Here is a 22,569-nt window from a genome sequence, read left to right as displayed (position 1 = left end):
TAGTCCCAGGGAGCCCATTTCACCAAACTAGATGTGGAGTCAACGCTAAAGGCCACACTCGGTTACACCACCCAGGCCTGCCTCTTCACAGCCCCATTGTGTGGCGCCGTGCGGCCGTACACACACACACACACATCACAGCAAGGCGCCGACTCCGTCACCTCAGCGCGGCCTCGGCCTCACTCTCGGGCCGCACTCGCTTCGCGGGTCGCCCTTCACAGCAGCTCGCATTATGCACAGCGCCACGCGGGGCGTGGCCTCGCTGTGACACTCGGGCTACCCGCAAGTCGGCAATGAGGTCCCGAAGAGGTGGAGACGCCAGGGCCACGATGACACACCCTCCTGCCCGCCACGTGCGCCCTGCACACGTGACCACCCTGTCGCAGGCCGTCCTCGTCTTCCACCACCACCACCCACGTCGCACGTCGTGGAGGAGGGGGGGAGGAGGCGGTGTATGACCCTCTGTCGCCACCCGACGTTGTTCGAGATTGGCAAGGGGGGATAGGGGCTGCTCGGCTTCGCCGCAGTGTGGTTGCTTGAATGGCGATACCCCCCCCCCCCCGCACTGAAGTGACGATCGTTGTCAGGGCGGCACTGCTTCTGCTTTTGCGTAAGAGTTAAACAAAATCTACAGTGTCACCTCACCCAGATGACCGTTGTGCGTTCCATGCCGTGGAAAGGGGGGGGTTCCGGCAGATGGAGGGCACCACATGAGACGGTCGCGTAGCTTGAGAGTACATCACATCGGTCGTAATGGATATATATGTGTGTGTGTTTATATACACACATTGGGAGGCTCAACAGCATCTCAAGTGAATCGTCCGCACTGCACCCCGATAAAATGCGCTTACACAAATACTCGCGCATATCAATGCGTATCATGAGCGGGTCTTCGTGCTCGACGTCAGGGACTGCGGTGAGGGGGGAGACGCCGCCGGACATGCGGAGCTGTCAAGGACTCACAGCAAAGGCCTGCCAAGCGGCTTTTTTCCCGACCCCAAAACTGCGCCCGATGTGCGGGTGTTTTTTTTTTTTGCCACACTCACATTCCCTTGTGCTCTGTTGTGTACTCGCACTTCTCTCCACCTTTCTCTCCTTTTTTTAAAATTTGGATCGCCTTGTAGAGAATCTAAGCGCTACTGGAGGCGCCCAGAAGGCACGCGTGGGCTGAACCGCGGGCGAATATTTACGGCTGGAGCAACCGGTGTTGCCTCTTCCCCCGTTAAAAAAAAAAGTTGATCTCTGTGTCTTCCTACCGGCGCACACACACGAACAAATTTCTAATGGATGCCGGGTCTGTCCTAGACAACCTCCTCACGCGTCACCGCAACTTCGTTGCGGCCCAGCGGCGCACTGTTTCCTCGAATGTCCATCAAAGGTCGACGCCTTCACCAGCTCCACCGTCGAAGATCGCAGAGGCCGTGGGGCGGGGCGTGAATCCACTCATCCTGGGGCTGCAAGCCCACAAGGCAGAGTCCGCTGCACGCGAAAAAGCGAAGATAAGGCGGAGGGGGTCGGCGCTGGATGTGACCCGTACGTCACAAAAAAAACTGGTGCAGTCACCGACTGCTTCCTCGGGGACCCACACCGCCTCTGATAGTTTGAGAACTTCATCGGACTCAGCCAGAACGGAACGCACAGCACGCACACAATTCCAAGCGTTACCGTCGAGTACAGAGGTGCAGCGAGCCCGTGAGGCGGCAGTTTCTGCAACGCTCAGTGCGCGTTACGAGGAGTTGCGTGCGAGGCAGCACGATGAGGACAAAGCCCGCAAACACAGTCGTTCAAACGACGTCTCAGTGTCGCGCAATGTCGCGGAAGGCCACGGCAACGACGGTGAGAGGGGCGCTCACAGGCGTACGAGAACGGAGAAAGAACGCCCGCCAACGCAGGATTTCCCCTTGCGTGTGGCTACTGTTTCCACGGGCTCTCGATCCTGGCGCGATGTCTGGAGACGGCGGTGTACGACGACGAAGATACTGCGACTCTCGCGCGGGGTCACGCGAGCATCTGCGCTGCGGCGCTACTGGTACACAACCTTTTACAGTGATGAGGCGGGGGCTGGTACAGGCGGGGATTTCCTATCAGCGACGCAAAAGGCGTGCGCTGCGTGTAGTGCATCGGGGGTCGGAGAGGAGGAGGCTGCAGCGGCGGTGCAGCCATCGAAAACCGCGCCAGCTCCCGAGCGACTCGGCAGTCCTGCCCCACCGCTGTCGGTGTTTGCATTGAAGGGCACCATTGAGAAGCGCTGCGCTCTCCGCCGTTTTCGTGCCGCTCGCCGCTGTGCGAGTACGGCACATTTCAACTCTCAGGTGACTACGAAGCGCTGCGACACCACGGCGGGGGTTGTGAAGGCTGCCACTGGGGTGTTCGGCACTAGCCAGCAGCCGGCGGCAACGACGCAGGCGGCTACAAGCACGGCTGCACCCTCTCGCACGAGTCGCCGACAGCGCAAGGGAGCCATTCGCCACATCCTCAGTTCCTCCTCTACGAGCATGTGGACACTTGCGGCCCGCGCGGTTGCGGAGCGGCTAGGCACAGTTGCTGAGCTTCGCTTCGAGTGCGCGGCAGCAACAGCGCCGGCATTGGCCTCGGCGACCCGCAGAAGCCAAGTAGGTGTGCTTCCCCTCTCTCTCGCACGCTTGTTCCCGCTATTCGGTGCCCTAGTAGAGGTGCAAGAACTGGAGCTCACAAGAGCGCCTTTGCGCTCGCGCAGCTCTCGAAGTGCCCGACGTGCGCGTCAAGCCGTGGCCGGTGGTGGCGAGGGTGTCCGTGTTGCACCAAAGCTATCCATTTTGCAGAAACGCAAAGGCGTCGTCATGGAGGAGTACAACGAAACACTGGGGATCCTGTTACTGCCCTCCCAGAGCGAGGCTGATATGCAGGCTTGGTTAGAGGGAGTCTCGATGATGCGCGCGCAGGGGCGAGGTGAAGTGGCGCGCGGTAGTGGAAACGACGCAGCAGCATCTCTTGCACGCATTAAATCATCGCCCAGCATTGTGCGAGTGCCGAAACACTTCCCCGGAGCATCTGGCAGCTTTGTGGAGCTTCTGCAACTACTTATGCTGCGTATGCCCACCACTTCTTCCGCCAGACACGGCGACGGAGGGCCGGCATCGATGAGCTCAATGTTGGCGGCTGTGTTTTATGGGGAGGTGTACATATCAGGTGAGGATTGTAGTGTCGTAGCGTGTCACGCTCACCATGACGAAGAGAACCCACGATTGACTGTTGAGGGGATGAGGTCCACTGCGTACCCTCTTCATCGCTTGCTGCATCGCTGCCTGTGAAGACGGGGTATGACTGAGATGACATGAGCGGCGCGACAGGAGAGTTTCATTATGAACGAGGCGCAGGGCGTAAGCGTTATGGGAATCGGGAGGGAGAGATGATGAACGCAGAAGGTGCGGGTGGTCTGCGGTTTGCGTAGGACCAAGCGGGGTTCCCCAATGTCACACGTGCGTGCGCGCTGCTTCGTGCGGACGTGTGCGTTTCTCTCTTGGAGATGCTGTGGGGGTTCTTCATTCTACCTTGCCGCTGCCCCAGTTGCCACTTTTTTAGGGTTTACCCCCCCCCCCCCCCCCCCCCCGCTCAGTTGTCGTCTTTGCTCAACGACGCTTTGAACTTCTGATGAGGTTAAGACGACGTAACCATGGAATCCTCTCCCCCCCCGCAGACACACACACACACACACACCGTTTCCACATTCAAGATAAACAAAGCACATATACGCGGCTCTGCAAACGGGGTGGTGCACATGAAACAGAACTTCACTGGGGCGCTGCCCTGCTCTCAGTAGCGATTGACTCTTGTATTCCACACTCAACTCCCATTACCGTTTCTCTTTTTTCAAACACGATGCCACCAAAGTGCGCTCTTTTCTCTTCATCCGTGTCTTGTGCCGAGGCGCTGCAAGTTGCACGCGTGCATCCGCGCCCACACACATGTCTATCAGGAAGCACAGCCGCAGCCCCTCCCAGTCCCCCGACTCCGCGGCGGTGGCAAAGACGCTACGCGTGGAGAGGGAGGAAGTGGCGCTGTTTCTCTTCCGCCGGGACCTCCGCGTGGCGGACAACACCGGCCTGCAGGCTCTCTGCGACGAGGCCGAGCGCCGCTCCATCTCTATACTGCCGGCATTCTTCTTTAACCCGAACCAGTGTGACAAGGAAAAGAACCCGTACTTCGGCGATGCCTTTTTCCAATTCTTCTGTGAGTCACTTGTCGATTTGGACGGGGCAGAACAACTCAACGGCGGTTTGGTGTGCCTCCGCGGCAGCGACGAGGAGTGCTTGCAGCGCATCCGCGACAGCGGTTACGAAGTGAAGGTGATTGGGTTTAACGAGGACTACACCCCCTTTGCCCTTGCGCGCGACGAATTGCTGCGCGACTATGCAGACAAGCACGGCGTGGTGTGCGTGACGGGGTCGAACGAGTACTCACTGCGTCCGCTGGGCGAGGTGGTCAGCGGCACCGGGCAGCCTTACAGTGTTTTCACGCACTTCTACAACAAGTTCATCGCCGAGCACGCTCGCGCTGTGGCGGAGCCTCTGCCGGGTAGCGTGAAGAGAACGCTGTCCATGATGGTTTCTGAGCCGAAGAAAGCCCTGAAACATCACCTGGTGAATCCCGCTCAGCTGTACACACACATGCCACGGTTGCAGGACCGCGGCGGCCGTGCGGAGGGACTGAGGCGATTGGCGTACGTGGAGAATCTGAGGAACTATGCCGATGTACGGAACGACATCGTGGGAGACCACACCTCACACCTGAGTCCCCATCTGAAGTGCGGCACGGTGTCGTCGCGGGAGGTGTGGCACGCCAGCGTGCGGGCACTCGGCGTTGGGCACACTTTCACTCGTCAACTTGTGTGGCGCGAGTTCTTCGCGATGCTCGCCTTCACGCATCCACGCCTCTTGCAGGGCCAGCTGAACTCCTTCGCTTCCCAGACAGGCATCGTCAAGGCGCCTCAGTTGAAACAGAACGCACCCTTCCAGCCGTTGTACGACAACTACAAATGGAGATGGAGGGAGGAGCACTTCGAGGCGTTCAAGAGGGGGTGCACTGGTGTACCGTTGGTCGACGCTGCCGTGCGTTGTCTCACCGCCACTGGCTGGTGTCACAACCGTTGCCGCCTAGTCATCTCCAACTTTGCTGTCAAGGTACTCGGGATCGACTGGCGCGAGGGTGAGCGGTGGTTTGCCACAATGGCTGTGGACTACGACGTCGCGAACAACAACGGCGGTTGGCTGTGGTCGTCAGGCCAAGGCGCAGACGCGCAGCCGTTTTTCCGCACCTTCAACCCCTTCCGCCAGTCGGAGCGCTATGATCCAGACTGTAAGTTCATATTTCAATGGGTTCCTGAGCTTGTGAAGGTCCCACCGAGCGTGGTGCACAAGTGGGATGAGTATTGTACGAAGGGCAGTAGCAAAGCGGGTGGAGCTTCTCCGAGGCAGCGGTGTAGCAAGGGGACGGCACAGAAGTATCCCACTTCGTACCCCGCGCCGATCGTGGACACCAAAGCTTCTACCAAGGCTATCATTCAGGAGTTCCAAAGCTACAGACAGTCCAAGAAGGAATAATCCGTGTGCCTCTTCTCTCCCCCCTCCCCTCCACACGCGCCCTCGTTCAAGCACCTGCTACTTTCCTACCCTCCCTCACCCAAAGAGTGCCAATGCCGTCCCCCAGCAGACCGCAAGGACTGACACATCCGAGCACTTTTCCCTCCAATAGTGGAAAGCAAGGGCGTGGGGCGAGTGCGGCGGGAACGTTGCATGGCGGCGAGGATAACCGGGTCTGAGAGGGGTCCTGGCCTGAGGCGGGCTGACTTCGTCCCTGAACCCGCCCGGCGTCGACTCAGGCCCTCCCCCACTTCTCCCCCCCCCCCCCCCGCCCCGGCCCTCCAAAAAAGAGGGGCTACCCGCGTGACAGGTGCCATCGCCCTGGAGCAGGATCCTGTGGACGAAGGAGGGCTACAAGAGCCTGTCAGCCACGTGGACCGACTCGAGGGCAGACCGATTCGCACTGGACGTCGAAGATTGTTTCGCGGTGCGACGGAGGCAGGTGAGGTGTTGCCGCGTGCGCCCACACTGGCTGACTCGAGCATGGCAGAGGGGAGGGGTGTCACACGCCGTGGAAATAAAAGCGTCTCCACACTGTTTTGATGCGCAGCAAGTAGACTGCGCCTTGATGGGACTGTGCGACAACACGCCGAGGAAAAGAGGCCTGCCGTGGCATGAATGTGCACGACTCCAGTATTTTGTTTCTGACTCCCCCCTTTTTGGCGTGTGTCATGCGGCATTGGCGTGTACCGCCGCTCTACACAGGGGCAACTCCAGCGGTCTCCTCGCAGTTCACGTGCATTTTTGCTTTTTTTTGTTCGTTCGCAGTAAAACGGGGTGCTCTTCTCATACACGCGCAGCTGCAGATCTTACGCACCCTCACTGTCGAGGAGGTTTATTGGGTGTGTGGGTGTGCGTGTGGGGATACAGATGCACGCGTGTCAGTTTACGTGGCTCGTTTGCATGTCCTCTGCTTTCTCTTTGTTAGGGCATACGGGCACTAAAGTGATGACTATCATCTGCGGTAGCATATACACTGTCTCATTCTGTGGGGCCATATCTCGCTCCACGGATCGTGGCCAGTGGACGTACCGAGGAACGCCCCGGCGCTTGCTTGGGTTTTTTGTTCTGCGCCGCACTTTCGAACCTGTGGTATATCCTTGACATCAGGCACCTCGCGCCGTTCCTGAGATGTGAAGCTCAGAGCCGTCTTCATATTTGTCTCCTCCAAAGCGACGCACCAAATCGCACCAGTGCGCGCGAGCCGGCGCGGCTAATATGCCCCCTCTCACTCTCCCTCCCCTCCCCTCCCCCCCAAAACGAAATAATAATAATAATGTGACGAGACACTAAATGAATTCGACAAAAGGGGATAGACCGTATCTGGAACTTTTCAGCGCCGCTTTTCCTCCTCCTCCTCTTACTTCCTCTCCATGTCACCACCACCACCGCCGCCGCCGCTGGCTTCGTCATGCCCCCCCCCCCTCACTTGCCCTCGCCTGCCCTTCCTCGCTTTCGTAACGACCTGCCTGTTTTGTTGTTTTTCCATTTTTCGTGACCGGTATGCAGCTTTTCGCTTTGACGTATCGACGCCACTTTTGCAGCCTGGGGGATTTTTTCAAGTGGGTTCCATCGTGCGTCTTTTCACTTTGTCGTTATTCCCTAATGCATCAGCTCAGCACCTTCAACAATGTGGCCTCCGAGCTAGGTCACGACGAACCGGTGCTGCACGCCGTTGTTGTAACCCATCGCTGCCTACCTCTCGACCCCCCGGAGTCGAAGATCACGCTGACTATGCCTCACTCGGTCACCACTGCTTCGCGCGGATCGAGCACTGATGAGGGAAGTGTCGGAGCGGACGTGCACGAGGAAAGTCCAGTCGTGGTGCCCGGAGAGGACATGCCTGTCGCCCCACTGGAAGTAGTTCTCACGGTAAAGGAGGAGCTTGCTAACCTCAATGACCAACTGGCGGCCTGGAAGGTGCAACGCCTCACTGATCTCCAAACTCCTTCACACCTGTTGGAGATGCAGGCAGCGATGGAGCGGCGGTTGACACAGAAGCGCATTGACGAACAGGACCGTGCGCAACAGCGCATGGAGCGCCTCCTCATTTCTCTCGGAACGCGCATCGATGGGCAACTGCTGGTCGTTACACGTGAGAGAGAGAGTGAGCAAGCGCCATCAAGCAGTGGTGCAGGGGCGGAAACAACTAGGGATCTGCGCGATTCTGCTCTTACAGATACACCTGAATCCGCCACTGCTGCGCCGTCGCTGCCTTTCCTTTCTGCACATATTTTTTGTAATCAGGCACACTTGGTCACACGCGAGGAAATTGCATTGGAGGAGCGAAATGCAAGGCAGGCACTGCTGCGAAACATGTGGGACGATCGCCGTCTGACGCACCTTCTAGAGGATGAGAAGCTCTTTCGCCGTAGCATCGAGACACGCGAATACATGTGGCGAGATCGCATCGCCGAGGACTCTCAAGCGGCAAAGGAAGAAGATAGTTTGTAGTACTTCCTTTTTTGTTGGACATGGGTTGTGGTGATGAAAGGCAGAGGCGCGCCCCTCTTTCTCCCACCTTTCCTCCCCCCGCACCATACGCCAACGAAGTCATTCTCTTTCCTTTGCCTTGGTTTCCGCACCGTTCTCTGTGGCGGCATATGTTCACTCTCTCTCTTTCTGAAAAGGCCATCTGGGCTCTGCCGTGGAGTTTTTTTTTTGTCCGAGTGTGATCCCACTTACTGGATATTGTGGTCAGTATCCTTTAGTCCACCTGCATTTGTTGGGTATGGATATGTATATTTATCTGTTCGTGTCTGTGCTCCATAGGGCTACAGATTGAATCCCCTCTCACCACAAAAAAAAACAAATCATCAAGTGCCCCAACAAAAAGGGGGGGGGGCAGCGGTACGGCAGAAAACTGGAGAGAGGAGGTTTCGAAGCACAATGTGGAACAGCAGAGCAGGAGTTGATAGGCACACCGCAGCCCATGAAAAAAATGTGCATGCGTATGTCTCTGCCCCTCGCCCAATGGGTCGAATGGGGCGCACTTCGTGCAGGCGTATGCATAGGCAGGCGCTCAGCATACCCCCGGGGGTGGGGGGTTCCCTTCAGTCGAAACGCAGAGGCAACGAGTGAACGTATCGCAGTGTCGAGCTTTCTGCTATTTTGTGGTGCTCTGTGTATGTACTGGTGCGCATACACGGCTCGTCGTTGTCACCGCCACCGCCGCCTCTTTTCATCCATCTCTTTCCCTGCTGCCTTCTCCCCCTTTCTTTCTTTTTGTCGCCTGGCCTTTGCACGTGCACCAGAGAAACACAGATATTTCCTAACGTGCTTTGCCCGTCTTCTCAACCGCCGTGTGCGCACATACACACACACACACACACACATCACCGATCCAAGAGGGTGTGCATTCCTCGGATCCGTCGCTGACAAAAGCAAGCAATTGTATTTCTTTTTCTTTTCGCGAGGACGTTACATGTAATTAACTGTGCTGCTGCCACCGGGTGCACATAAAATTGGTTGGCCGCGCTAATCCCCCCCCCCCCTCCCCCCTACATGGTCCACATAAGCATCTTCATCACTCACCCACAAAGCTAGATTCTTGGTTCGCCGCTAGTCCGCACGAGTGGGTGTGCGTTTGGAAGCCAATCACACACGCCCCCTCATTCTGCCAAAATCACTACTGATGCTCGAGAAAGTCGTGCCGATTCCCTTCCTGGGCAAGGAGGTGTCCGGTTGGCTTTACCGCACCACGCGGTGGACCCGTAATCACCCGTACAAGACGGCAGCAATATTTCTCGCGTGTGTGGGGAGCTCCATCCTCTACGAAGCGCAAGTGACGCACAAGAATCGTATGCCATCTCCTAATGTCAACAATCACCTTGAGTACCAGCTGAAGGAGGCGTCGTTGTGGGAGCGGTGGTTCCGTCGTACCAGCACCAACCGGCAGGGTATGGAGGCAGTGCAAGCGGTGGCGCTTGGGAGTGCGGCCGCCATGCCTACACCAGAGGAGATTGAGCAGCAGCAGCGGATGTCAAAACGCACCATCGCCGATGCTGAGCGGCTGCTTGCCACCACCACCGGGCTTGAGGAGCGGCAGGCTTTGGAGAAAGTTATAGAGCACGAGAAGAAGCTGATGGAGGGCGTCCACAACACGACAATGCTAGTGCGTAGTGGTCAACTTGCAGTGCGTGCCCCGCACTGGGAGATTCGAAATAACGAGCGCAACTGGAGCATCCTGTCACGTGACCAGCAACAGCAGAAAGACCACTACTGGTACCGCCTCGAGCGCAGTCGCGAAGATGACTTTGCCCGCAACACCTACTCCATGCCCTAAATAGTGGCTTATACTTTTTTGCTGTTTTAATATATATATATGTGTGTGTATGCATGCCGTCTGTATTGCTGTGAAGGTCTGCTGCTAACCTGAAGACGCGTGTGTACTGGTGGGTTCTCCTTCCCCGGCGTCCTTTTCAGTGCGCAATAAGCCCTGGGAAACACTAACTTTTTCTCCCCCTTCTTCCATACACACACACGCAAAGCACGCGCGTTTCACCCTCCTTTCTTCTAGACTCTCCGAGAGCTGCACAGGCAGGTCCGGGGGAGGGGAATAGGTGTCTGACCTTCAAGGTCGGCTACAGTTGTCCCCTGCGCACGTAGGCGGTGTCGCCAATAAGGATGGAGACCTAATCAGTCGCCCCCTGTCTATGTACTCACTGTGTCGGTCCATTCGGCCTCGACCTGTCGTCCTGACTGCACATCTCGTCCCGAATCCCCCTCCTTCTGCTCAGTTCTTCACTTCAGCTCCGTTCGTACCCACGAGATAGTGTTTTGAGTGTTGGCGCGCTCCCCCTCCCCGACCACCACCACGCCACGCCACGTCATCGGCGTCAGGGGCTTTGCACACGTGGCGTGTCGTCGCAGTTTCACTTCTGCCCTGCTTCGGCTCATGCTTCACCGTAACACCGCAGGGGTGATCTCTTCGCTTCCTGTCGGTCTTGAAGAAAATACAGTGAGGCTGCAGAGTGTTTCGGTAGTTCTCATGACGCCCATCTGCACCAGAGTCTGCATATCTAGAGGAAGCGCCGCCTGCCGCGGTGCCCTCGGTGTTCAACACCGTTGCATAAGTGGTGGGGGTCGAGGAGACCTGTTCACGCGAAATGCAAGCGCCTTCAAGCCACCCACCTCCGGCGTGCTTCGTGGCCTGACCCACGCCTCCCAGACCACAGACCCACAGACTGGTCAGCTGCAGGCTCGCAAGAGGATCCAGCACGTCTTGCATGATCGAGTTTTCTCTGGCAGTGGTCATCACCGCGCCGCAATCGCAGCGTGGTCGTACCTGCTCCCTTCTCTCCGGCAAAATGTAGAGCGGGCAGTCCCAGAGACGCTGTACGAGAAGCTGCGCACTGGCGAGATGCCACTAACGTCCGCAGAGTCCCAGCAACTCGCTGACGCACAGCGTCTTTTCCGCTTTGAGCTGCATCAGCGCGTTGGGCTACTCGAGGACAGTCTAGCAGACGCTGAACTTCCATTTCTGTTGCAGTGGCCTGCGATTTTCCAGCGCGTGTGGCTCCGCCTGCCCATGGACAGAGGAGGCCCATCGGTGACCGAGGCAAATCGCGATGCCGTTGTTCCGGTGCCTCCATCTTGTGTTCATGGACCTGCTCCTATCCCCATTGCTGAGTGGGCGCCAGTGTTATACCCTGTGTCGTCCTTCGCGTTTTCTAGGGGGCCGATTGAGGGCGGTGCGTTTGTCTCTCGCTTGGTACAACTCACCAGGCACGTAGTTCGCTGCGTGGAGGAGGACTTTGATCGGCTTGAGCATGGCTCGGCGCCACGGGGAGATCAGGCACCTCGCAGTCCGCGTCAAGTCGCACTAGAGGCGACTTGGCGTGCACAGTGGGCAGCCTTGCTTAGCTGGCACGCTGACACGTCGCAGTAACGCCGGGCAGAGAGGTAGGCAGCAACGGCGTTCACGAGGTGTAATGGCAACATCTCAAGAGCCGGAGAGCGTCTCTACATCACGACCTCGCTCTCTCCCTCCCACTCCCCACCCCAATGGCCAGGCCTCCAGTCCGCTGCATGGCGCTTGTCTGGGATACACCTCCGGGTCGAGTGGGGGGAGCAGTGTCCCGACCAAAAAGGCGAACTAGAGAACACACTCACGCGGCGTGCTCGACTGTGCGTACCAGGAGTTGTATCGGTGGTTTTGCGTCTGTGCTCCTCTGAAGCGTTTTCACATTTTTTTGTTTGTCATGATTATTGGCCGCGCAGAGAAGGCGTGGCGCTGCGCTCAGCTGTGGTACGTTACACACACGCACAGGCCTGTGCGTGTGTGCGCGCATTTAGATTCACAATGAAACATAACTCCTTCCCGGAGGGGGGGGGAGGGCGACAACTGCACCAACAACAGGGGACGCACATGGGCTCTCTGGTGCGTCTATCTCCGCGCCTCACGTTCCTGGAGTGATTCTCTGCGTTTGTACAGCAAGGTCGATAGGGGCTCCGACTCCGCTCTCCCAGAGGGCGATAGCTCAGCCTCGCTGCCTGGGCTAACTCGCCGAACTTCTTCAATGGCAATACGCACTTTTTACTTTTCATATCGCTTCTGTGCCCTTTGTGACATTTTTTCTTTCTCGATAACATAGGCATTCAGAGGCAGTTGGCTGTGCGCTTCATCCTGGTCGTACACCTCGCTCCCAACGACTGAGAGATTCCATGGTGACCCCGTCGACACGTCTGCCTCAATTTCTCCAGGCGCTCGTGGATGCAGATGAGTCCCTGCAGCGTCACATACTTGAGCGCGTCTCTGCGTACGTTGCGCACCATGGGTCCACAGCCGCGGTCTCTGATTCGCCCTCGTCGACAGCGCCGCTTGACGCAGTGCCTCTGTGGTCTCGCCCAGAGGGTTTTCCTCCTCTCCCGCATACTGCACACGCAAGGTCGTTGACAGCATCTGAGCAACGTCAACCCTGGGAACCAGTGGAGATGGTGCTTATGTTGGACGTGATGGAGGTAGCACACCGCTCCCCAAGTTTGTGCCAGGCCCTCTTCTTCAATCCCACCGCCGTTATAGAGGCCTCAGCCTCTCAGGCGGTTGCTGCGTGGATGAGCTGCTACGTCGCGAGCTTCACCGAGGACAGGCCCGCCAAGGAAGACGCGCTGGCGGCTTTCTGTGTTCTTGGGCAGCCGCGGTCGTTGCCGTGGCCGTGGCTCTGGTGCGCGGCGATGCTGCATAGGCAGCTGGTGTTCCAGGTTCGGGTCCTTCTTTTTCGTATCCCTAGTTTTTACGCCATCGTCACCTCTGCAGCAGGAGAGCTTGCGCCTTGCAATCGTCTCCCGGGCGCACACCCTGTGTCTCCCGTGATAGAGGACTCATCAGTGCTCCATTCGGGGGAGCCCAACTTTTGCACAGAACAGTCAAGTTGCATCTTGCCTACGCCTGCTGAGGTGGAGACGCTACCCAGTGCGAGGTCCTCGAGCGCGCACAGTCTCTGCTGTACCTATCCGTCTGATCGTTTTCTGGAGACCTCGCACACGGTGAACGTGATCGGAGTGGTGCATCAAGTCTTCTATGAGGGCCACAGTGCAGCGTCGCCCGCACCCTGGGTGACTCTGCTGCTTCTGCCCCTAGCCGCATCTCGACCCCGTTCCGCGTTTCCAAAACATGTCAAAGAGCCGCCCAGGCGTCGGGAGGTCGACTTGGGCATCCTCAGTCTTCCCCAGCGCACTGCCGTAGCCGTCATCGGAGGGGTCGTGGTGGTGCGTGGGCACACACAGGTGGCTGGGCGTCGCGCCGCCACACGGGCAGAGAGTGCAGTCTCCCTTCGCCTCGGCGGGGTAGCGGAGATGCCGTTGGAGGAATACATCGTTGCCACCTGGGCCGCTCCAGCTCAGCTTTCAGCCGGGATGCTGCGAACCAACGATTTCTTGTGGCCAAGCGACAACAGTGCCAATTCTGTTCCCGGAGAGGCAACAGAGACTTCTCCGTTAGCCACAGTGGTGGTGTTGGATCATCCGGCGCCAGAGCCTGCGATTACATTGCCTCACTGCCCGACCAGCGCTGCAGCTGTCGCCGAACTTGGCTATTCGAAGCACAGAGATGAGGCATCACTGCCATTGACGCCCGCAGAGGAGGAGGCCGCCGCGCGCGCTGCTCTAATGTGCTGGGAGGGTGCCCGCCTGGCGCTTGGAATTGAGTCCTCAGGGCATGGAAGCGACAAGGAGGAAGCGACTAGGGTTACACACTTTTTCAGTGTTTCGCTGGATTTCTTAGTCGCGTGCCAACTAGCGCTTGTCTCAGCGCAGATGGCTGACGGCGTGGTGGTTCTGGCCGTCGATGAGGCAGCGCCCGAGTCGTTGGTGACGCGACTTACGCGGCGGCTCGATAGCGTGGCGCCCAGTGCGACGCTCGAGGTGCCGTCCTCGATTCTATCGTGCGCCAAACCGTCCTTTTTCCTCCCTTCGTACCACACGAAGCGGGTCCCGGTGCCTCCCGTCTCGAGAGCGAATACACCAGCGTCAGCGGTTACCGCGGTGTTGGGGACGCAGATGGGGCCACCGGCAGCGCGCCAGGCGCAGCATCGTCGCCTGCGCGCAGAACGTACCGTGTCTGCTCTGCCGCCACCGTCCTACCCAGAGATCCTCCAAGGTGGCGCTCTCACCCACGCAAACAGTCGCACACTGGTACTACAGCGCATCGAGGCGACTTCGGCACCAACGCTCAAGCTCCTACAGGAGGTGCTCTGTGATGAGCCCGGCGACGCAGGGGATCTGGAAGTGACGACACGTGGCTCGATGGAGAGCGAGAACGCTTTGGATCTGTGTTTCAGCAGCTCCTCTTACACAGAGGGACAGAGGCAGAAGCAAATAGCGTCGGCATCCTCCACGAATCCCGGCGCTGCCACTCGTCGTCTAGTGCGACGCGAGGGGGGCCAAGCGGTAAAGTACTGCGCAACACGCAGCGCTCTTTGTACTGTGCGGCAGGGATCGTCGCTCACGCAGAAGAGTCATCTCGTTGAGTTTGCAGAACGCTGCGACGTCGTTGTGCGACCGGCGTATGACACGTTCCGCCAGAAAGCTGCGCTTCAAGGAAGCACGGTTCCTGCTTTCTGTGATTTGTTTCACTCTCGTGGCGAGGCTTGGCTGGAGCTGATGGGCGCAGCGCTGATGCTTCCTCTGCGCAGAGCCGTTGATAATGGTCCCTCACCCAAGCCCATCTCCATGGAAACAAGCCATGCCCGCATCAGTGGTCCCACGGTGTCGGAGGCGTGCAGCCAACTCCTCAGCACATACTTCATAGCAGCCAAGGCGCTCTGTGTCGAGGGGGCCGACGCGAGTATGATGAAGACCCTCGTGAAGCTCACCGTTGCCCACGCAGAGTGGCGCACGCGTCTCACGATAGCTCTTCAGCAACGTGCAGGGGATCCCTCGACTGCTTTCTATCCGAGCTGCGGGGCGACAGCGCTGATCGACGCCGTTGTCGCGGTAGGGCTGTGCGATGCGACATTGCACTTTTTCACAGCCAAGACGCCCTTGGGTGAGTGCATTTTTCGCATTCTCGAGTCCGAGGGGTGGCCCGTCTTGGCATCCGACTATTGCAGCGTTCAGCTTCCGCAGCACCTCGAGAGCAATGCGCGCGGCACACACGAAGGGACTTCTTTGCAGGGTGAACCAGTCGAGCCACCAGACTGGCTGCGGCTTTACACTGAAGTCGAGCACCGAACGCGCCTCTCGCCGGCATTCATGCCTACGACAGCGCCGCAGCCGGCCGCCTTCTCCATCCTGCAGCTGGTCCGGGACATGCAAGGTCACCTTGAGCGCACAGTGCAGCAAAGCTACCGTGCTGGCTCTTCGGTGGAAGGAAGCACATGACACAGCGTCGGCCTCCACGTACCTGTCTGTCTTTTTTCACAGCCCGGGGGCGGTCCTGATAGTTGACCTCCCCCCCCCTTCCCCTCCTCCCCCGTTTGTCTCGCTATCGTGTGCCCCACGCGGTAGCGCCATTTCGTTTTCCCTCCTTTTTCTTCGATTTTCTCTGCCGCTGTCTTCTGCTAACCCCCCCTTTTCTGTTGTTGATGCTCTGCCAAACATGGTGCCCTGTCCTCTGTTTTTTTTTAATTTATCTTTTCCCTTGCAATTGGCATTCTGTGAACCGCGCTTTTCCCTGCGTGAGAGGGTCATCACGACAACGATATACTTCGACACCATCCTTCCCTCTTTACAGATCGCGCGGAACATGCGTGGGTGCTGGGATGCAGAATCACGGCATCTCAAATGCTCGAGGGAGGAGTACACACACACACACATACACACACAATGTGTCCATCGAATGGAGGATGAGCTAGTGAGAGGTTACAGTGGACGATATCGATACATGTCTATAAGGGGGGGGAGGGCTTTGATGGCTTTCTATGGAGTATGCAGAATTTCTTTGTACCGCTGTCGGGAGGCACCGCACGTCGTTGTTCCAGAGGCAGGGGAGAGGAGGCCTGTGTGCCATTTCCCATTCCCATCCTCTTCTCCTTGTACGCCCAGGAAAACGAGTTCCCATCCTTTCTCCCTTCCCTTTGGAGGGCAAACACGTGCACTTCTCTGCTCTTCCCTCTTGCACACTCCTTGCTCTTACCACTTCCTCTTGCGTGCACGGACTCAAGGGTGTCTATCCCCGCTGTCAATCTCGCTCGCCTCGTTCACCGTCATCATCTTTCTCTTTGTCAATCCCTTCGGTTTTCTTGATCTCTCATTTTTTGGATCTCGCCATCGAAATCACGACGTACCATCTCACCACCGACTGCACACTGAAACGTACCTGTTTGACCTGTGCGTGCCGCTCTGTTTCCTTCTCTCTTTCGATATTTTTCCTGTCTCCACCTCATCCTCTCTCTCCCCTCCCCGCACACGCACACGCACACACACGCACACGAGAAGCACACGTGTGCGTCTCTTTGTTATACCTTTTTTTCTACTTGGGAGTTCTGCATAGCAAAGATGATGTTTGGTCGCCCGCAAGCGCCCCAAAAAGAGTGGGGTAAAATGTATTTCTACGAGAAACTGCACCACCTCGTCGATCACACCTCCAACTTTGTCATCTCCAAGGTGGACTGGTGGCTTCCCTCTGTTGCGGTGGGAATGGCGCTTAGTCTCTTTATTCTTGGCGGCCAGGATGCCCTGCCCCAGGCGGCGTCGATTGTGCTGCCTTCGGCAACCCCCGCCGTCACCACCCCTTCATTCGCAACGCCCGAAGGGTTACAGGGCGGTGCAGCCCCGGAGGATGAAGAGGCGTTCTGACGATTGTGACCGCAGGCTCTCCTCCCGTAAAGTTCAGAAAGGGGAGGGGGAATCCGAACAAGCCACAAACACATGCGTGATCGAACCCCAACCTCTCGTCTTTGTTCTTCCAAGTTCGCATTATTTGTCATTCATTCGACTGCACCCGCCAGAGTGGAAGAAAAAAAGGCGGGCGGTATTTCTTGTGTTGACGACTACTTGACTGATGTTTAATGCATCGACATGGAAAAAACTGTTCCCCCCCTTCCCCCCCTTCCCCCCCACACACACCAGCGTCGTCTCGGCGATGGTGTAAACGGTCATGTCTCGATGGATGCAGGCGCTATATCGACGAGTGAGGGAACGTTTTGAAGGAAATGTGTTGCTTACATGATGTGGGCGTCAGTACGGCGTGTGCGATAACTTAAAAAATTTCTTTGTAGTAATCGCCGTATGTGTGCGTGTGTGTGTGTGTGTGTTTTGTATTTATCAAGCTCACTTTTTCATTCTTTTCCAGATGAGAGCGGCCGATCCGACCTCGTAGGCGATATGCAGCGCGACGGTCGCAGGACGGGTCGAGGTGGAGGTCACACATTGATGTGTGACGAAGCAAATTCCCCTTGCGTTGCACTGGCTTCCCCTGTCTCTCTCAGTCGGATGTGTATGGTTGCCTTCTATTCTCCTCAGGCACGACACGCCCTGAGTTCTCTGCGCTCTGACACACGTTGCTCTACAGCAATCTGTTTAACAGGCTCACATTCCTGTCCCGGGCGCGCCTGCCCAGGAGAGGGAAGAGTGTTCCTGCTGCCACGGACTCACAGCGGCGTCACGCCTGTTACGGCATGTGTAGGCAGGTCATCCAATCAACCGCCCCTCCCTCACCCAAGAGTGCCAATGCCGTCCCCCAGCAGACCGCAAGGACTGACACATCCGAGCACTTTTCCCTCCAATAGTGGAAAGCAAGGGCGTGGGGCGAGTGCGGCGGGAACGTTGCATGGCAGCGAGGATATCCGGGTCTGAGAAGAGTCCTGGCCTGAGGCGGGCTGACTTCGTCCCTGAACCCGCCCGGCGTCGACTCAGGCCTTCCCCCACTCCCCCCCCCCTCGCCCCGGCCCTCCAAAAAAGAGGGGCTACCCGCGTGACAGGTGCCATCGCCCTGGAGCAGGATTCTGTGGACGAAGGAGGGCTACAAGAGCCTGTCAGCCACGTGGACCGACTCGAGGGCAGACCGATTCGCACTGGACGTCGAAGATTGTGTCGCGGTGCGACGGAGGCAGGTGAGGTGTTGCCGCGTGCGCCCACACTGGCTGACTCGAGCATGGCAGAGGGGAGGGGTGTCACACGCCGTGGAAATAAAAGTTTTTGCGTACGCGATCTGGCCTTTCATCCCAATACACCCTCTCATTTATGTACGTCCTCTCTGTTCTCCATAGTGCCCCCTCAGGCGCAACGCCTACATCTCTCCCGCCCTGCGAAATAGGTGGCCATAGATCACTTTACCTCGAGCACCTCTCTCGACAGCACGCTTTTTAGCGACGGGGCACAGAAATAGGCCTTGTATATATACGCACGTGCACGCATCTCGTTACTCACACTGGAGGATACTTTCATAGACCACCCATATACGCGTACATCGATTCATTAACCTTGTATCCACGTTGCCATTAGTGTGATTGATCGAGGACCAAATAACAAGAAAACCCCAATCCGATGGCCGACGAGCGCGATGTTGGGATCCTGCAGGCCTTTCTGGCCCTCGGCACCGACTCTGACCAGTGCTTTCGCATGTTCTCTAGAGGCTCCAACCCCGGATGCTACGTGCTGGGCTGGTGGGCCACCTTTGCTGCGAAGGAGTACATCAAGTCCACCGCTGTCTTGAAGCAGTGGTCTACGGGCAACTCTTCTCCGGGCATGGTGGACGTTGTCGTCGTGAATGACGCACTCTGCAAGGAGATGATTCGCGATTGCCTCCTACGGCGTGGGGCCTCGGTTGAGTACTACGAACGAGAGGCGGCCGGTGGGTCCTACGTATGCCGCCAGCGTGGTTCGCCAGGGAACATCACCGACTTCGAGGCGTCGCTCTTCGAGTTTGAGGAGGCGGAGATTCAACTTCTGGCGAGCGGCTCCCTCGTCTTTGGCTCGGCGCAGGATTCGGGGATACTCATCGGTTTTGCCGCACTCAATAACACACTACGGCAGTTAAGCTTTGCCGAGTACACGGACACGCCTCAGCTCACCAGCTTGGACGCACTTGTTGCGCAGACGAACTTGAAGGAGCTTGTCTTGTGCGTAGGGCCGCCTGCTGCTTCCACTGGAGGAGAGGGCGCCCTGGACGATGATGACCGCATCACCTCCGTGCGCCGCATCTGCGAGCGCAGTGGTGTGAAGCTGACTGTACGCACGTTGCGCGAAATGCAGCAACTGCAAAAGGCGGAGTCCGCCACAAGAGGCATCGATGCATTGGCGGATATTCTGCGTGTGCCTGAAGAGCGTCTGTCGCTGGAGCGGTGTCCTTTCGCGCAGCGTGCCGTGGAAAACGTGTTGTGTGGCATTGATGCGATGGATCCATCGAATCAGAGAGCCTTCTATCTGCGTCGTACTGTGCCATCCACGTATATGAAGCTGGACAGCGCAGCAATCGAGGCTCTCAACCTGGTGAGCAAAAGGCCGGAGCCGCGCGGCTCACTTCCGACGTCGGTTTTTTCGTGGCTGAACCGCTGCCACACTGGAATGGGCGCGCGCGCTATGCGACAGTGGCTCCTCCAGCCGCTTCGCTGCGCCGATGAAATCAACCAGCGACTGACAATGGTGGAGCTCTTTGTGGAGAACCCAATTCTGCGCGACATGCTCACGGCTCAGGTACTGAAGCGCTGTGGCGACATGGACCGACTTAACCGAAAACTGCAGCGACGTAGCCTCGCCCTCAAGGACACACAGTCGTTTCTACGGTTTGTGGATGTGGTTCCTGCCGTCCTACAGGTGCTGGGTACCTACACAGGTCCACATTCCAAACTCTTGAAGGATGAGTTCATTGCCCCGATGGAAGATATTAACGAGCACATGAAGAACCTGAGGATGCTGATCGAGGCGACAGTAGACTTTAGTGACCGCAACGCCGCGCGCATGAACGCCACCTTCGACGACGAGCTGCAGGACTTATATGAGCAACTCACGAACACGCAGCGGCTGATCGACAAGGAGCACAGTTATGTTCTATCCAAGTATGGCTGGAATGAGAAGCAGCTCAAGTGCGAGTTCCACGGAACTTACGGTTACGTCTTTCGTGTGTCTCGCAAGGAGGATCGAGAGCTGCGCACCAGAAACGAGCTCATCACGGTAAGCACGTCCAAGGACGGCGTGCGGTTTGTGTCGGAGAAGATGGCGGCCCTCAGCGAACAGTACAGGCGGGTCAGCGACCACTACGAGGTGCGGCAGATGGACCTCAAGCGCAAGCTCGTGGACACCATCGCATCCTACCTACCTGTCCTCGACGACGCCAAGGAGCTGATTGCCGCCCTGGACGTGTACGTAGGCTGGGCGCTCGTGGTGAAGGATTGTCCACGTCCGATGGTGCGTCCGATTATTCGCGAGGCCCCCAGCCATGTGGTTGCTGTGAAGCGGGAGGAGACAACCACACATGGTGCAGGTGCGGTGCCGCTCCTCTCCTTCAAAGGGCTTCGGCATCCTTTGGTGGAATTGCGCCAACCGGGCTACAAGGCCAACCCTCTCCATCTCACCACACAGGTGAACGGTTTACTCATCACCGGACCTAACATGGGCGGTAAGTCCACGTACATGCGCAGCGTTGGTGTCGCGGTGGTGCTGGCCCAGGCGGGCTGTTTTGTGCCGGCCGATGCTGCGGAGATTCAGATGCGCGACGCTGTTATGTGCCGCGTCGGCGCGACTGACCACCTGGCACAGGGCGTCTCTACTTTTATGGTTGAAATGCTTGAGTCCGCAGCAATTCTTTCTGGTGCGACACAGGACACTCTGGCCATCATCGATGAACTCGGCCGCGGTACGTCCACGTACGACGGCTTCGGTCTGGCATGGGCGATTGCACACGACGTGGCCGCGCGTGTTCGTGCCACCTTGCTGTTCTCCACTCATTTTCATGAGCTAACGCAGCTCCCGCAGCACTGTACTGCTCTCCAGAATATGCACTTTGGTGCGGATGTCGACGAAGCAGCTGGAACGCTGCGCTTCTCTTACACTCTTCAGCCAGGTCCATGCGGACGCAGCTACGGCTTGTACGTCGCTTCGCTGGCGCACCTGCCAGAGTCTGTGATTGAGTGCGCCAAGGTTAAAGCCGCCGAGTGGGAGACATTTGAAAACGAGGATGCCGCAAAGGGTGGCGCTCGGGCTGCGCCAAACGAGACTGTGGTGCGGAAGGTTTCCGCTTACGCCAAGCGCATCCGTGCACTGGAGCACCAGAAACCGAGCGACGATCGTGAGGCGGCGGCGAAGAAGCTAAAGCTAGAGATTCAGCAGGACACGGATGTCCTTCCGTATTTATGCGAGAAGGCATAGCCGGTCGTCCAAGGGCGCACTCCGACATCTCGCGTTATATGGACCTCTCTCCCTGATCTTTCCACACTCAATTGTACGACGGCGCGCGTGTTTTGTGTGTAGCTGCCGTCATGGAAAAAAAGGGGGTAAGGATTCGCCAGGGTGGAGTACACAAAACTCTCACGTGCAGTTTTCCCCCGTCGCGTGGTCCTGACCATGCAGACGATCACGCGTGCAGAGATGGCTCCTTCTCACCTGGCGAATGATAGAAAGCCCACGAAGCCTTTTCCTTTGGACGATATCAGTTGGTGCCGGGGAGGTAGGGGGAGGGGGGGGGGCGTCACTCGACCCTCTGAGGGTGAGACAAGACTGACGAGTACCTCTTCCTTCGACGATCTCCAAGGAGGCACACATGTTTGCCCCTGAATTTCATCTCTTTAACATCAGATGCCCCTTTAAAGACTCGCGCGCAGCCTCGTCAGTTGATGTGTCCGGGGTACGGGTTTATCTGTGGTATCGTTCTTTTCTGCGTGTTTACCCATTCCTATTGTTTATTGTGTGTGTGTGTGTGTGTGGCAGATGCACACCCCGTAAAACGGGTGGTTTTGGCAGCTGCGCTGGTAACCGTGAAAACAAAAATGAAAAAAAAAGAATGGTTCCCTTGGTGTGTTTGTGCCTCTATTCAGAACACAGTTCGTGCCTGACTCGATGATCGTTGTCGTGAGCATCGTGTCAGTGTACTCTCTACCTATTGCCCCCCTCTCTCTCCTGCGAATGTGTGGGGGGGGGGGGGGAGGAGGGTTCCTCAGGCTGTAAAATTAGTGGTCAATATGAAGTGTACAGATATGCACTTAGATACCTGCGTTGTCTTGCGAACGTTTTCACAAGTGTTTAAGCCCTCGTTTTTTCCCCTCCTTTATATGACCCCTCGCTGTCTATCCGCCCTACATGCATCATTGGCTCAACTCTCGCTCTCCTTTGCGCGTCTCCCCATCTGCGTTGAACGAGAATTCCCTCCTAAGCTCTGGGGGCGCCTGTGCTCAGTTGTGCTGTCCCCGTTGCTGTAAAAGGGTGAGTCTGGATCTCTCTTCTCTCTGCCACCGCTTTATCTACCCATAGACTTGAACCCTCTTTCCAGTCACACACACACACACACAAAGGGCGGGGGAGGAAGAGGAGGAGGAGAACAGGGAGAAGGAAAGGGTATACTCTCCACCCCCCACCT

The 22,569-nt window shown here is 57.5% G+C and overlaps 8 protein-coding genes across 8 annotated transcripts; all 8 read left to right on the top strand.

Annotated features, from left to right (window-relative positions):
- Positions 1-1,283: 1,283 nt before the first annotated feature.
- Positions 1,284-3,290, top strand: JKF63_02059 (uncharacterized protein; the record flags this gene model as incomplete). The annotated part of the gene is made up of 1 exon (XM_067898102.1): positions 1,284-3,290. One exon carries the CDS (start codon positions 1,284-1,286, stop codon positions 3,288-3,290), a length of 2,007 nt encoding a protein of 668 aa, XP_067754259.1.
- A 654-nt stretch (positions 3,291-3,944) lies between these two features.
- On the top strand, positions 3,945-5,579 carry JKF63_02058 (uncharacterized protein; the record flags this gene model as incomplete). The annotated part of the gene is made up of 1 exon (XM_067898101.1): positions 3,945-5,579. One exon carries the CDS (start codon positions 3,945-3,947, stop codon positions 5,577-5,579), a length of 1,635 nt encoding a protein of 544 aa, XP_067754258.1.
- A 1,644-nt stretch (positions 5,580-7,223) lies between these two features.
- JKF63_02057 (uncharacterized protein) lies at positions 7,224-8,072 on the top strand (the record flags this gene model as incomplete). The annotated part of the gene is made up of 1 exon (XM_067898100.1): positions 7,224-8,072. One exon carries the CDS (start codon positions 7,224-7,226, stop codon positions 8,070-8,072), a length of 849 nt encoding a protein of 282 aa, XP_067754257.1.
- Positions 8,073-9,252: 1,180 nt separating this feature from the next.
- On the top strand, positions 9,253-9,903 carry JKF63_02056 (uncharacterized protein; the record flags this gene model as incomplete). The annotated part of the gene is made up of 1 exon (XM_067898099.1): positions 9,253-9,903. The coding sequence occupies one exon, from the start codon at positions 9,253-9,255 to the stop codon at positions 9,901-9,903; it is 651 nt and encodes a 216-aa protein (XP_067754256.1).
- Positions 9,904-10,608: 705 nt separating this feature from the next.
- JKF63_02055 (uncharacterized protein) lies at positions 10,609-11,508 on the top strand (the record flags this gene model as incomplete). Its single annotated transcript, XM_067898098.1, has 1 exon — positions 10,609-11,508. One exon carries the CDS (start codon positions 10,609-10,611, stop codon positions 11,506-11,508), a length of 900 nt encoding a protein of 299 aa, XP_067754255.1.
- A 776-nt stretch (positions 11,509-12,284) lies between these two features.
- On the top strand, positions 12,285-15,440 carry JKF63_02054 (uncharacterized protein; the record flags this gene model as incomplete). Its single annotated transcript, XM_067898097.1, has 1 exon — positions 12,285-15,440. The coding sequence occupies one exon, from the start codon at positions 12,285-12,287 to the stop codon at positions 15,438-15,440; it is 3,156 nt and encodes a 1,051-aa protein (XP_067754254.1).
- A 1,116-nt stretch (positions 15,441-16,556) lies between these two features.
- On the top strand, positions 16,557-16,856 carry JKF63_02053 (uncharacterized protein; the record flags this gene model as incomplete). Its single annotated transcript, XM_067898096.1, has 1 exon — positions 16,557-16,856. One exon carries the CDS (start codon positions 16,557-16,559, stop codon positions 16,854-16,856), a length of 300 nt encoding a protein of 99 aa, XP_067754253.1.
- A 1,689-nt stretch (positions 16,857-18,545) lies between these two features.
- JKF63_02052 (uncharacterized protein) lies at positions 18,546-21,365 on the top strand (the record flags this gene model as incomplete). Its single annotated transcript, XM_067898095.1, has 1 exon — positions 18,546-21,365. The coding sequence occupies one exon, from the start codon at positions 18,546-18,548 to the stop codon at positions 21,363-21,365; it is 2,820 nt and encodes a 939-aa protein (XP_067754252.1).
- Positions 21,366-22,569: the final 1,204 nt, after the last annotated feature.

Source organism: Porcisia hertigi, chromosome 33 (genome assembly GCF_017918235.1).
Source record: "Porcisia hertigi strain C119 chromosome 33, whole genome shotgun sequence".
NCBI classification, from domain to species: domain Eukaryota; phylum Euglenozoa; class Kinetoplastea; order Trypanosomatida; family Trypanosomatidae; genus Porcisia; species Porcisia hertigi.
Note: the sequence above shows the minus strand (reverse complement) of the source record. Positions and strands in the feature narration are given on the sequence as shown.